The 16,049-nt window shown below is 39.7% G+C and overlaps 1 protein-coding gene across 1 annotated transcript; it reads left to right on the forward strand.

The window, feature by feature from the left end:
- Nucleotides 1-11,124: 11,124 nt before the first annotated feature.
- LOC144752746 (olfactory receptor 11A1-like) lies at nucleotides 11,125-12,084 on the forward strand. Its single transcript, XM_078640603.1, has one exon. The coding sequence runs from the start codon at nucleotides 11,125-11,127 to the stop codon at nucleotides 12,082-12,084; it is 960 nt and encodes a 319-aa protein (XP_078496729.1).
- Nucleotides 12,085-16,049: the final 3,965 nt, after the last annotated feature.

Below are 16,049 nucleotides of genomic sequence, written 5' to 3' on the forward strand. Positions count from 1 at the left end.
GTGTGGCTGGCATGCACCCATCTCTTTACTCCAGCACACTTGACTGCAGTGGTGCTAACCAGGATTACTTGTCTTGGCTTCTCCCAACAAGGAACTAGACAGTTTCTTCTCCTGTGCACTTTGATCCAAACCCAATCTCCAGGGACTAGATCATGAGCTGGATGTATTTCTTTTGTGATTGCATCAATTCCAACCTGATAGAGAACACAGAAGTCACCACATCAGACAGGTTCTTGCAGTAATCCAGTATGATATCATCATTTATAGTCAACAGTTTATCAACTGGTACAAATGCTTGTCTCATTACTCTTCCCATCAATGTTTCATGAGGACTTAATCCTGTCTTTTTATCAGGTATATTCCTCAGGGTCATCAAAACAAGTGGCAAAACATCAGGCCATTTCAGTCCAGTGGCCAAACACATTTTTGCAATTCTGTTCTTTATCGTTCCATTTACTTGTTCAACTACCCCAGAAGCCTCTGGTCTGTAAGCACAGTGTAATTTCGGAAGAATGTCCAGTGCTTTACAAATCATCTGAACAAGTTCATTCTGGAAATGTGTGCCACGATCTGATTCAATTGTTAATGGGAAACCGAAACGTGGAATGATCTCTCTCAATAAGAGCTTGGCAACAGTCAATCCATCATTTCGCCTTGTAGGGAAGGCCTCCACCCACCATGAGAATAAGCAAATTATTACAAGCACGTACCTCAATCTATTACATGGTGGTAGTTCTATGAAATCTAACTGCATCCTAGTGAAAGGACCTCCCTCCTCTCCTATGTTTCCCAAACTCACAACAGTTTTTCTTCTTGGGTTCAGTTGTTGACACACTAGACATCGCTGACAAAGGCTTTCAGGGATCATCCTGAACTTGGGATTATACCATGTCTGTCTAAACATCCTAATCATAGCATCTCTCCCTATGTGAGCTTGTCCATGATACATTCGAGCCATATTAGAGATCATGTTATCAGGCATTATTGGTCTTTCATCTTTGTAAACCCAAATTTCATCTTCTTCTCTTTGTCTACAACCTGCTTTTAACCAAATGTCTTTTTCTTACTCACCGGCTTCTTCTTGCATGTGTTTTACTTCTTGCCAGGTTTCAACTATTGTGGTTAGCATTAAAGGACTTGAAACATGTTCCTTTTCCCTGTCCCGATTGATAGAAGCAAAATCTTTAGCACAATATTTAGCAATGGAGTCAACAAAACGATTGCCTCCAGTAATGTAGTCATTTCCATTTTTATGAGCTGCACATTTTACAACCGCAATTGTCTCAGGCAGCTATATTGCATCAATCAACCGTTTCACAAATTCTGCATTTCTGATGGGGGATCCTGCAGAAGTTAAATAACCTCTTTGAGACCACAATTGTCCATAATCATGAACAATCCGAAAGCCATAATGACTATCAGTCACTATGGTCACTCGAATTTCTTTTCCCAGTTCGCATGCTCGAATCAAAGCAATCAGCTCTGCTACTTGAGCAGAATCAACCCCTTTCAGACAAGATGCTTCTAGGACATCTGCCACTGTACAAACTGCATATGCAGCACTCAAAACACCATCATCAGTTCTTAAGCATGACCCATCCACAAACATCACATAGTCAGATTCAGGCAATGGTTCATCCTTAATGTCAGGTCTTGGTTTAGTACAATACTCAAGAACATCCAGGCATTTATGTTCAACTTCATCTTTCACCTCCACATCCAGAGTGTCAGGCAACAATGTAGAGGGATTTACATTTACACATCTGGCTACTGTTACATTGTCTACACCTAAAATTACCTTTTCGTATTTTGTCATCCTGTTGTTTGTTAGAAACTGAGTTTTTGTTCTAGTGAGGAGAATTTTAACTGAGTGTGGTACATACACCTTCACTGGGTATCTCATCACTATTCCCTCACTCTGCTCCAGATTTACACTTGTAGCAGCAATTGCTTTCAAGCATCCTGGCAATGCCTTTGAAACTGGATCCAACACTGCTGAAAAATAGGCAATAGGCTTTCTCATTTTGCCATGTCTCTGAATTAGAACTGATAATGCACATCCTTCTCGTTTGCTGCAATATAGTTCAAATTCTTTCTCATAATCAGGCATACCTAGGGCTGGTGCTTCACACAGACTTGTCTTCAACTATTTAAATGCTGCCATTTCTGTCTGGTTCAACAATATGGGGTCCTTCACATCTGCTCTAGTCAGTCTTTGTAAAGGCTTCGTAATCAATCAAAATCCACTAATCCATTGTCGACAGTACCCTACCATGCCTAAGAACATTCTCACCTGTTTTTGCATTTTGGGGGGCTTAATTCCTTAAATAATTATGATACTTTCTATGGTAACCTGTCTCGTTCCCTTTCCAATCTTGTGACCTAAGTACTGTACTTCCTTCTGGCAAAATTGTAACTTTGATGGAGACACTTTGTGTCTCCTCTGCCAAATGATTCAGCAAGGCAATGGTATCAGAAACGCAGGCATCTTTGGTTCTTGAAGCGACTAACAGGTCATCAATATACTGAACCAATACAGATTTTCCTGGCATATCTAGACTTTCTAGTGATTTCTTCAGCAATTGATTAAAAATGGAAGGACTCTCATTATACCCTTGAGGAATTCGGCACCATGCTAAAATACGCTCCCCAAACCGGAACACAAATATCAGTTGGCTGTCAGGGTGCAATGGAACCGTGAAAAATGCATTACATACGTCAATAACTGTGTACCATTCCGCATCATGGGGAATTTGATACAAGATTACTGCTCGGTTTGGTACGATAGGGCAACATGGGACTACTTTTTTATTAACCTTTCTCAAATCTTGCACTATTCTAAATGTTCCATTTGGCTTTTTCAATCCCATTATAGGTGAATTACATGGACTACTCATTATTTCCTTCGGAATCCCTTGCTCAATCATTTTGTCAATAATAGGAGTTATTGCTTCAATTATTTCTTGTGTCAATTTATATTGAGGTGTGTTTGTATAATCAATTCCTTACTTTACAAAAATTTTAACAGGACGCACACCTCTCATTAACCCAATTTCTTCTCCGGTAAAATCTCACACCTCCTCTTTAACTGGTTCTTTTAATTCACTAGGTATCCTTTCTCTATCAAACACAGGAAACAGTTAATTTTGCTCTGAATCTATCATTGACATAGACATTTTATATAACCCGTCTTCATCTGCAGTTTGGAATTCTATGCCATCTGGTGAACAATAAATGGCACAGTTCATTTTGCACAGTATGTCCCTCCCAAGTAGATTTACGGGACTGCTGTCACAAACCACAAATCGATGCATTTCTCTGAAATTACCAATTTCAACTTCAACTGGTTCCATAAGGGGTGTTTTAATCTGTCTGTTTGCTACTCCTACCACTTGGATACATTTACCAGAGAGAGAAAGGTTTTGAACTTCTACTGATCTAACGCTAGAACGGGTAGTATCTGTATCCACTAGGAAGGTAATGTTCACACCATTCACCTTACCATTCTCAAAGTGACCAGACTGATCTACCTCTAGAGTTGCGCCAAGCATGCACTCCTCTTCCTCTCCTAGGCACCGTCAACAACTCTCATCTGACTCATTTCCATCCAATCTCAACCAATACTGTGGAATTGCATTCACACGGGGTGGTCTTGTTACCTGTACTCCTCTGTAGAATCCTGTCTATGCACTGTATTTCTGCATATTTACACTGTGTGGGAGTGGTGGTTGTGGCACCTGACTCTGCTGGTTAACTACCTGCTTCTGTGGCGAAGACTGGTGATTTACCTCATTCTGCACCTGTGGATTCAATGACGTATTTTCGGGATTAACCTTTGGAGGTGACTTATAATCTTTTCTCCAATGCCCTAGCTTGCCGCAGTTGTGAAAAGGCCACTTTTTTCTTTGCTTCATCCAAATTTATTTGTCCTTGGATTACCTTTTGGTTTGACCTGAATCTCATCATTCATTTGGTTCCCCAACTGAGCTCCTTGTTGTTCAGCTACTTTCACTTGAGCCCAAATGGCTTTTTCTTTAAGCCTTCTTTGTTTGGCTTCAATTTCATCAGTACAATATTTTGCATGCCTTAAAACCTTATCCACAGAACAAGATTGCCATCTTACCATGTGGTGTTTTATCATATCACTTATCTCCGGTCTCAACCCAAATGCAAATCGGTATACGAAATGACTCATTTCTTTTTCACTCAACTCTTCATACCCACTGTACTGTTTAAACACCAAAAGTAACCTCTCATAATATGAATGTACAGACTCCTTGAGTTCTTGCAATGTTCTGTCAATTTGTACCCAATCTGTTTCTTTGGGAAGAATCTTGTTTTTCAAAAATGTTATTACTTGATAATATTTACGCATTACCTCAGCTTCTGGAGCACCTGTTTTAGCATCCTTCGGATATTCAGCTTTCGGCCAGTCAACAGTTATCTTACATTCAGGCCACAAATTTGCTGGTACTACCATGTCAAACAATCCATCCAAATCTTCCCTTAATACTTTTGAGACTTTCACAAATCGATCAACTTGTCGGTACCATTCTATTGGTTTCTCTCGTAATCTGGGAAAATCATTAGTAAATGACAATATGTCCTGCCTAGTCCATGGAACATGCACATAACCTACTCCTGGTATTTCTCTAATTGGGAATTCATTCACTACATGTTCTTTTTACTTAACAGGGAATGCTAAGGATGTTTTATCACTACTTTCCTCTCGTTTCTTTGCCCATTTACTTCACCATCGGTCTCCATCTCCCCACTTTCTTAATAACACAATTAGTTATTTTATTTGGGTTAATCTTCCTGCAGTGTTCAGATTGTCTAGATCCTTCTCAGTAAAATCTACTCCTTAGGGTTTTCGCAGTATTTTTATTTTTGCAAATTCTATTCCACATTCATTTGCCAATTCTTAGCCCTTCATGTAATGCTTTTACACATGAACATTAATTCCTCATCCTGGTTGCTTTTTAGCCTTTCAGTTCCAAACAATCCAATGATTAATTCCCCCATGTCTATCTTTAATCTGACTATCTCTAAAGTTTGGTTCCTGATCTTTTAGTTGCAAAGTTTTAACCCAATCACGTAATTCTTCTGCGGTTGGTCCTACTGGGGTGTTTGTCAGATCCATTTTTTCTATATTTCTCTCGGGTGTGCCAGTATCTGATTCTGCACCCATAGGAAACTCTGTATGGAAGACTCTGATGTCGGGTTAATTAAGGCCGGGTCATACAACTAGTATCCCAAATTTCAGACAAATCTGGGTAAACCTTTTCTCTCACTTTTTGTAAGCTCGGATTCAAAGGGATTGTTAACTATGGTTCTTTTATCCTCTGATTTTCAAACACCGGAATTACTGGACCTATTGTTACAGGTACCGTTACAGCTTCTATATTTTTAGTGAGTTCTTGTATTTTTTCAGTTAAATCATTCATAGATCTCATAAATTCAGAAGTACTCGGATTTTCCTCAGGTTTCTGTTCCTTTTGTTGGGAACTACTTCTAGTTTCAGAATTTTGCCTTGCAGTACCCGAAAATCAGGTCTCCATTTGTGGTGCATTCGGACTCACCACTAAACTTGGTTGATATGGAGGGGGTCTTCTATTTAAAATCTCCTCCATCACCTCATCGTCGGTATCATTAATCCCATAACTCTTTCTCTCTGGTTCTACATTATTGCTTTTCTCCATACATTTTCGTCCCACCATCTCAGTAACTGTCCTTACCGGATACATTCCATCATACATATCAGCATTCCTCCATCTTCTCATCCTACTCTCATGAGTCGTTCCCCATAAACCTCTCAAATTACCCCTTGGTTCTCTCAACCCTTTATATCTTTCTCATTCTAATTCATGCATTTCATCTTCCCATTCGGTTAATACCTCAAACTGAGTCCGTCTAGGTCTTGGTTTCAGTTTAGTCATTCTCTCTCTCACATTTCTCAACATCGCTGTACTAAAAGAACCTACTTCTGGAAACGCCAATACTCCATCATTTTTAGTGTATCTTGCCCAATTTTTTTTACCAAATACAGGTGTGATAGCCATATTTTGTCATCATATATGATGCAGGCGTTTTAGGCGGAGGAAGCAATTTTCCTTCTCTTGTAACTCTTTCCTTGTCTTTCTTGAACATGTTCTTTATTTTCTTAAACCATGTAGGTTTCTCTCTTTCTTCTTCGTAATAAATTCCATTCTCCTATAGATTTCTCATACTCAAAATAATTGTTCGTTCTTCCTCAAACTTCTCCGCTACACCAACCTATCACAGAGCAACTCACACTAACGCACCAATCCGCATGGAATACGTCACAACCACTTTAACCTATGTTTGCACAGTTGTCGCTAACGCACCAATCAGTGCTCAAAACGTTTTGGTCACGCGGACCTAGCCCAGCGTGACACTCCTGATGTCAGCCCTGCTCCTGCTTCTGCTGCTTCTGCTGACCCCTCCTTTACAACATTTAATGGCACACTTTATTTATACTTTATACAACTAGAATCAGTTAGTAACCACATAAAACATTTCCAGTCGTCTGTTTCGCTAAAACCAAAGTGATAGTTTCCTCAAACTCGCAAGAATTCTGTATTTCCAGTAGACAGCGCTTACCTCTTCTCTACCACAGAATTTTAGTTTCGCCGATAAAGTAGCACTTTCCTCTACCTTACCCTTCTCTCAAGCTTAGGTGAAAACTCTATTACTCTCTCAGGGATAAGTTTTATTCAGAATACTCAATTGATTCCTGTGCTAAGCCCAAGATTTTGTAGGTTGCCTTTGCTATACGTTCACCGCTTACACACGTAAAATGTCCATAACTTGTAACACACGACGATGTTACCACCTTGAAACAGACTATGTACCATGCGACTTCACTTGCCACACTTTTCCTCTGCCTGCAGACAGAGTGACCAGCTTCCTACTTTCCAGAAGCCTCAAAATTCCGACTACACATAACGTGATACAGACTCACATATGTTAGTCATAATTTTCTGTACATCAGGACTCTATATACATTAACCTTGTCAAATCTATACATTGCTTGTCCAAACTAACCTATAGCAACCAGACTCCTGCTACCAAGAAAACTGATCCAGCGCTGTGAGAAAATGGCTCTATATATACTGGACCAAGATAAGGTACAGTGTGTATAGAGTCCACAAACCCCAGAGGTATAACAGAGGTTAAAGCCAGGTGTGACCGTACGCTCTAAAGTGATAGCTTGGTCGAGCAGTAAGGCAGTACCAGAGGACAGTGTAAAGCATTAGTTGTACACACTCAGTCAGCAAAGGGTTTCACACATTCAAAGACTGAACTCCAAGCCAATTGTTTTTATATCATATATATAGTTGTTTTATTTTTAGAATCAACAACAGGTATCAAAATATACTGTTCTCAATATGAGAGGTCTCAGATGAGTACTTTGCAGAAAGGCAATAAACTTTGTAAACACAATAGGTACAGGGGTTGCAGTAGGCAACACAATTCTAAACACAATTTAGCATTGAGCTCAATGGGTTTTTCTATATAAATACAACTGATTACTTTGTAGATTACTCTGGTAGTTCCAGGACTGGATCCTGGATTCAGTCCTGGGATCTAAGCTGAAAACAGTTCAGTAAAAACGTTTTAGTTATTGCAGTGATTTTTAAGGAATATAAATCTATATTAAAAGTTCACACTTAGAAACTGTTCAATGAAAATCTGGTAATGTTATCCAATGGGAGGAAATTCAGGTTTCGTTACTTTTGTAATCCAGTACTGGGGCCTCAACTTAAAACAGGGACGTAATTACGTTTCAGTATTTGGTATGATTTTTAAAGAATATTTCAAGTTTTCAAAAGTAGACACAGAAGAAATTTCACAGAAAAGCACACACTTGATTCCTATGGATAAAATCCTAGTTACTAGTAAACCCGGCTAGGATTACTTTTGCGGTTCAGTACTGTGCTACAAGATGCAGTACTGACTTCTCGCCTGATCACAGGTGAGTACTTCGGAATTTGGTACCAAACTTGTCAGTCTTCAGTGGAGCCGTTATGGTGCTGTGGAGTTTGTAATGACAACCTCCCAGCACCATATACTCTTAATGGCATTACTGCACTTACAGGGCCCAGGAATGGCTCTGGGTAATGTAGGGGCACAGGGCTCATGCACCTGTGCCCACACCACTGGCATAGGGCACCCAGCTAGAGGGGTGACTGAAGTATGCCAAGGCAGTGGGTTCTGTGGGCATGGCACACAGGGATGTGTGCCATGTTGACTCTCTGTTTAGTTCTGTACTTAGACACTCAGCCTGCAAAGGCAGTGTGTGGGTGTCAGGGTACAGGGCCCATAAGGGTGGCACAATCAGTGCTGCAGCCCTTAGGGGTCTTCTCTGGTCACCAGGCCCTGGGTACGTAGGTTACCATTTACTAGGGGCTGATAGGTGGCCAGAGATTCCAATTGGGTTTTAGGTTCAATACAGTTTTAGGGAAGGAACACAGGCCCTGGGTACCTGGTTGGCAGGAGCCCAGGGCACACTCAATCAAAGTACATCAGCAGTTCAGCAAAAGGTGGGGGCATACCAATGCAAGAAAGATGGCACTTTCTCACAAGCGCTGCTCTCAAACAACCCTCCAAATCATCACGGAATACTCAGGAGCTTTCGCACTCTACTCATCGGTGGGGCCCGTAGCAACGCGAGTCACTCATTCGCCCAAAAAACACTGCTCCCAAGATCAGTGAAACCTAGAGGATGAGCCGCTGGACAGCGGAGTACCCTAATTAATCTACAAATTTAAATTCTATACATTATATACATATGCATTCTATGGACAAAATTCATAAGAACAACCTTAAGGCACCCCACTATTTTTGGTCAACTGGAGCAGCTAGTAGAGGTTAATTAATGGATAACAAGACCCTCTTAGCTTCCATTTAGTTTAACTTTATTTTGCCTCTCAATTTCTCTGACATGACCTTTTAATCTAAGTTTAATTTTATTTAGAAAATCTATTAAAACGTTTCTATGTTTATTCAGACAAGAGTGAAAGAATAAATTCCGTTAGTTTACATTTATTAGAGAAATGGTTCAGAAATTAAAAGATTCAAAGACATATTAACCGTCTTCTGGACGTGATGGAAAACAGAATTAAAACGGCACAAGTTCCCTAAACCAGCCTCTCTATCTTCCTCGATGTCTATCTCCCATCAAGACTCCAATTCCATCAAAAGTTAAAGTCAAGAAAAATTTCAAAGTCTTTAGCACCCAAAAATCAGTCTGTCCGACAGCATGTCGTGGTGAAAAAATTCAAAGCAAAAGTTGAATTTTTTCTCTCTCCTAAACAGTTTCTTGTATACCCTTTTCACTAACTATCTAACTAAAATTTGAAACTTTAGGGTCCACACTCATTCCCCATTGGTCCATTCGGGGGTGGTGAAGATCACCTCATCTCCTCATTGTCCGCAATTTTGCAAAGTCACTGTCATAATTCTCATGTGGTCCTAATTGTTCATGTTTGCAACATTTTCATTTTGTTATTCCACATAGATACTTTACAGAATTTTCTCAGGCTTTCAACTTGAGCATCTCATCTGGCATCATTCCGCACTTCCAGGCCACGCTGACCTTGACATCAGTAGCTTATTGCAGTATTGTGAGTGGAGGGTAACCTGCGCCTCTTTCCCTCTTTGCTCCTGCTGCGTAATGGTAATGGTAATGATCAGTAGCTTAGGCACAGACTGCTCGTACATTTCTCTAGCATTGTCACGCATGCGTAGAATTACACTCTCTTGGAGTCCCACAAAACCCCCATTTTTATTAGGCCTCATGGGCTATAACGGGAACTATTATAAAAACAAACATACATTTATGTTTACCTCCCCCCTTTTCTAAGTTTAGCCTGTTAGTCATTACCTAGTTTTAAGCCACGGAAATGCATTTATACTTACTAATTTCTTTCGACTTTGCCACGATATACTCCTAATAAGCGTGTTTGCCTAGCTTTATTTCCTACAAAGCATTATTGAACTATGTTAGTATGACAACTTCAGTTGATTAATGTATTACGATTTGCAACACAAGCAAATTAGTATCCCACGTGTACTTTTTCAGTGTGTGCTTTTTCTTTTGTTGATTAGTATCACAATCCACACGATTAACATATGTTAAAGTTATGGGAAACCTAATTTCACGTGGGGTACACAACATTTTTTGTCACTTTCTCGCTCCATCAATAACAAGGGACCTTGTCAGTGCACATCTATGCCAAGAAATCCTAACTAAATTGTCTGGTCAACTAGCAGCCACTGCATTGCACATCTCACCGGGGGCACTTTATTAAACTTTGCCCAGCTCTATCAGTAAGAGGCTAATGTGAGCTACTCTTATTGTAAATGTGCACTATTATCTGGATTTCTAGCATCGATGCAGCAAAAACATAACCTCTGCAAATCTACGAGGAAGGAAAGAAATGGCAAGAGACATCTCAAGACCTCCCACTTAAAAAGCTGCTGCTGCTCTTTGCAAAGGTCTTGGCCGTAAGAGGGAGTTTGGTTCTGCTATAACCCTTTGAATCTTAAATTAGGTGACTAGTGTTGTCACAGGTCCACGGAGTATGGCCAGATGTCTTGTTTACAATTTCGATTTCTGTTTTGGTTGGGTTACATTTTAACATATTTTGGTTGATCCACAATCCAATCTCTAACACTACTGCACCTGAGTACCTTGATAGACATTGAAAAATGAAAAATGCACTGCCTAACCAGCAGTTCCTGGGAACTCATCTGGATTATAAATAGAAGGTGGAGGGTAAGCACACAACTCCAGCTGGAAGAGTTGAAGGTGATAAAATGACTGGATCTTTGAGTCCTGACCCTTGGGTAACAATAGCCAGGAAAAATGAAAGTAATTGGAATCAAGTACAGAATTTAGAAAACTTGTAAAAATAAATAGCTTATTTGTTTAAAAAGAAACTATCCATAAGTTCCAGAAAAATTTAATTGTTATCCATGCAATGCACGCTGTCTTCCTTTCACTAACTTGTGATGAATTTGATCTGAACCTGAATGAATATACAGAGTAAATTTCTAAAGTTTCTTAACAGTATAATCTTAATTCTCTCATAGGTAATGAGGACAGCCAACACAACATGTTTGCACAACACAGGAAACTTCACAGATTTCCATCTCCTGGGATTCCAGGTTTTTCCAGAACTAAGACCCTTCCTTTTCCTGGTCTTTCTTATTGCGTACTTGGTAACAGTTACAGGAAATGTCTTAATTGTAGTCACAGTATCTTCTGACCAGCATTTATGTGCACCCATGTACTACTTCCTTCGGAACCTATCACTCTTGGACATCTGCTACTCCACAAACATTGCTCCCACTCTGCTGGGAGGTCTTTTACCACAAGGAATCACTCTTTCCTTTAGTGGTTGCATTGCGCAACTAACTGTTTTTGGTTGGTTTGCTACTTCTGAGTGCTTTCTTCTAACACTAATGGCTTATGATCGATATGTTGCCATATGCTATCCTTTGCATTATACCGTTCTTATGGACCATCGGTTATGTGTTTTGCTGTCAATAAGTTGTTGGGTAGCTGGATTTTTCTTTTCTATAGTGTGTACAACTTTACTCTGCCAGTCAGAATTCTCTGGTTATTATAACCTTGACCATTATTTCTGTGACTTGACACCTGTCCAGAATGCTACTTGCTCAGATACTTCTGTGTTACAGATGGAAGTGTTAATTATGTCTTTTCTTACATTTTCATTGCCATTCTTGCTAATCATTGTGTCTTATCTATATATCATCCTAGCCATACTAAAAATCCCTTCGAGCACTGGGAGGCACAGGGCTTTCTCCACCTGCAGTTCCCACATCTCTGTGGTGGCCATGTACTTTGGGACTCTTATTGCCTTGTATGTGGTTCCACAATCAGGACATTCACTAAGCCTAAACAAAGCCTTGTCTGTGCTTTACACCGTGCTAATACCACTGCTCAACCCCATCATCTACACCCTGAGGAACAAGGAAATAGTAGAAGCTCTAAGGAACATGTTCAAGAAAAAGCTACATCCAGGTTTCTGACAATGTGCAGTTGATGTTCTTACATATTTTATTAAAACGATGAACCAGCAGGTGTTTACATCATCAGTTATTTAGGATTCATGCATTGATTACTCATGGCTTCCACCATCATGTGATTCTCAAGCTCAAATTCATGTGGGTTATGGGACTCTCAATTCTGGAATGCACCCATTTCAGCAAAGGTCACTACAAAAGGCCCTACATGCAACTGTTAGGCTTCTAGTGACCCCTTTTGGCAAGTTGCAGTGTCCACCTTGACCAACTGAGCAAACCCAGCATTTGCAGATTGCTTGATCTTGTTCACAGTAATGTACCTGATATACAGGTTTGATCTTCTTTATCCATTCAGCTCTCAGTATCAGATAATTGCACTCAAGTTCACGATATTGCTTTTGGTTAAAACCTATTATGGGAAATTACACACATATAAATACATTAAACTCCTACAAAGCAAATTACTGTCTTGCGATTTCCGAACCAATACAATTTGCAGTACACACTAGTCGGTGTGATATTTAAATGTCATATATTGACCCTCATTAAAAACAATTATAATTTTATTAATTAATCACCATCAGACAGCAAATCAATGTTCACGCACAGCCACTACCTCCTGGTAACAATTTACTATTATTCACACTGCCTCTATCTGAAAGCTTCAGTTTAAAGTGGAGTGGCTACCACCTCTAGGTAACTCTAGTTAGGGTTTTAATCTAGAAGGACCAAATCTGCTCCATAGTGAGTGATAAATTCTTTCCCAAATTTAGGTGAGAAAAAGTGGGGTTTCTTCAAGACGGTAATGATGCATTGGTACTTACATCTCAATTTATTTGGAACATCAGTGAAGATATTTCCCCATTGGTCGTTTTGACCTTTGTTCGTTGACTTGAAGCGCTGTAAGGGAGGAATCATTAGAAATACCTTTCAATCTTGTGAAGCCAATATGACTCCACAATAAGGACCAGAAATCACATGTTAAGATTAAAGGGTTTCATTTTTTGAATATTTATTAGCCCAGTATATGGACAAAATATGGTTATATTCCCAAGATTCAATAATTTGATTTGGAGACTAAAATTTCTCAATATGTTACGGATTATTAATATGAGATACAAAACAGTAACAACCACAACAAGAATAAAGCACATGGTCACAAACAGGCATTCCACAAATAAACTTGTCCCTTCCATTCTAATCATAGATAGAGAACCGATTTACTGAAATAATTCCCATTCAGCGAGCATAGAATGTGTCAGCATGAAATCAAACTTCACTGGAAAAGAAAGAGGGTTCCACATAAAGCTTCACACTTCAGGGGAAGCCCAACAAGAGAGAGATCAGTTCGCGATCAGAATCGGAAGAAGTCTGCCTAACTTCCTTTTTTTATTTATTTTTTTATTTTTTATTTAGCAACTTCAAAATGCATATAGAAATAAAGAGTATTTGCAAAAATATTAAAATTTTATAACAATCAGGGATATAAATGCAGATACATATAAGGAAAAAGAAAAAGACGCATAAATATTCACATATTCACATATTCACAGGGGAGGGTATAATAGCAACTAGTTTTTAAAACCCATCTTTCCAGGTGGATATAGGCTGCCAAAGTTGAATACCCCGTTGTCTAGACTTTTTGCCCTTTGTTGAATAAATTGCGATTTCTTGGTTAAATATCGCTAAGAAGCGGGTTAGCCAAATTTGGAAATTAGGGGGCTCGGAGTCTTTCCATCGGGCAGCCAATATAATCCTGTATACCGCCATACCCAAAAACAAGCATCTTTCTTCTTCCTCACTGTGCCCTAAAGTGTTGTCATATCCCAGAACATAGAGGGTAGGGGACATGGAAACTTTATGTCCAAATATCTCCTCCCAAAATTCAGATATTTTTGTTTTGAACGAAGTTAGCTTAGGGCATTCAGTGAACATATGTAGCAAGTGGGCCGGGCCTGTGCCACACCTGGGACACTTATCATCAGCTCTTTTCCCCCACACAAACAGTTTTGCCGGCGTATAGTATAGATTATATACAGTCTTATAAAGTTGGGCCTTCAGGGCAGCTGTTAAAAATAGCCCAGCACTGAGCGAGAGAACCTTATTGATATCAACATTTGGGTTGACTAATCCAGTTGCCCAGTGTGACTCTGTTCTATCCAAGTCATCCTGTTGCTGATCCATTATTAACTCGTATACTGTACATATCCTTGATGTTTTCTTTCCTATATGGTCAAACAAAGAAATTTTAAACAATGAAGTATCTGAAAGTTTTGAAGTAAGGATTGTATTTACTTGAATATACTTAAAGAGGTCAGAGGCCGGGATATTGAATTTAATTTGAAGATTAGTGAACCTAACCCGAGGGTCGGGATCCATAAAGTCACCGACCGTTAGTACTCCCAAGCTTTCCCACCTCTTAGCAATGTCATCATTGACTTGCCTAGAGAGCAAAAAAGAATGCCATAGGGATGTGTGTTTATTAATCCTAGGAATGTTCATATGTTTGGATACTTTTTTCCATACCCTCCAGGCACTATTAATAGTTTTAAACTTGACCTTCTTGTAATAAGAAGGCTCGAGCTGCCTCAGCAGGAGTCCCTTTGCTTTATTTCCCACAGCTAGCTCATATATTGTGGGGATTCCATTACCAATTAAACTGTTACTGATTGGTTTTATATTCAATAGATAAGACATCCCTTGGAGAAGAGTGGCCCATAGATAAAAGGTTATATTTGGAAGACCCAAACCACCTCTTTTCTGCGGTAGTGATAGATGTTTCATACATCTCCTTATTTTACCATACCCCCAAATGAATTTGGAAATTTGTGATTCAAGGGCCGTTATCATCCTATCCTCAGCAATTATAGGGATTGCCCTAAACAAATAGAGTATCATAGGGAGGATATTAATTTTAACAAAATTTACTCTACCAATTATTGATAGATGGAGACTATTGACCCTCATGAGGTCTCTTTTTATATTACAAAGGAGGGGGTCATAGTTAAGTTTATTAATGTTTTCTATTTGCGGAGAGATAGATACGCCTAGATATACTGCGTTGGGTGCCCTTCTGGAATCGTTAAATATAATATTGTTAGTGCATATAACAACAGTTTTCTCACGGTTTAGAGAATATCCAGACATAGTACCGAAAGAATGGGTAATGTTCTCTATATTCTCGATTGCCTCAGTGGGGTTTGATGTTACAACCGCCACGTCATCGGCATAGGCGAGTATCTTAGTTTCATGCTTGCCGATAGTAATTGGTCTTATTATCACACTCGCCAATAACTTCAAGACCAGGGGATTTATGTATAGGGCAAACAGAATCGGGGAGCAGGGACAACCCTGTCTCGTACCCCTTAAGATGTTGAGTGTTCCAGATTCGAGACCCATAGACTGGATTTTAGCAATTGGATTTTGATACATTGCTTGCACAGATTTAATGAAACCAACCCCAAAGTTGTTATACTCTAATACTGCCCAAAGATATTTCCAAGAGACTCGATCAAAAGCCTTTTCGGCGTCGAGGAGGATCATAGACATCCGGCCCCCCGTTGCAGCCATGATGTCAAATAATGCTATAACCCTACGGGTATGGTCCGTGGTTCCTTTATGGGGTATAAAGCCATGCTGCCACGGGGAGACCAGGTGTTCTATAACCCTCCTGAGCCTGTTGGCTAAGACCTTCGCGTAAATTTTCGAGTCTGAGTTGATCAGGGAAATTGGGCGGTATGAGGTGGGCAGATCTGGAGGCTTGCCCTTCTTGGGAAATATCACTATATTGGTTTCTTTCCAGGATGTTGGCGTATTACCATTCCCCTGAATACCTATACATAGATCTAGCAAATATGGTGTAATAACTCCGCCTAAGATTTTATACAGATCGAGAGGAATCTTATCCGGACCTGCTGCTTTGTTAGGTGCTAGTTCCGAGAGGGCTAGTTGCAGTTCTAGTATCGTGATAT

Source organism: Lissotriton helveticus, chromosome 5_1 (genome assembly GCF_964261635.1).
Source record: "Lissotriton helveticus chromosome 5_1, aLisHel1.1, whole genome shotgun sequence".
NCBI classification, from domain to species: Eukaryota; Metazoa; Chordata; class Amphibia; order Caudata; family Salamandridae; genus Lissotriton; species Lissotriton helveticus.

Bases quoted from the DNA above. Each gene is read 5' to 3' on its own strand.
- LOC144752746 (XM_078640603.1), top strand. From the start codon at position 11,125: ATGAGGACAGCCAACACAACATGTTTGCACAACACAGGAAACTTCACA.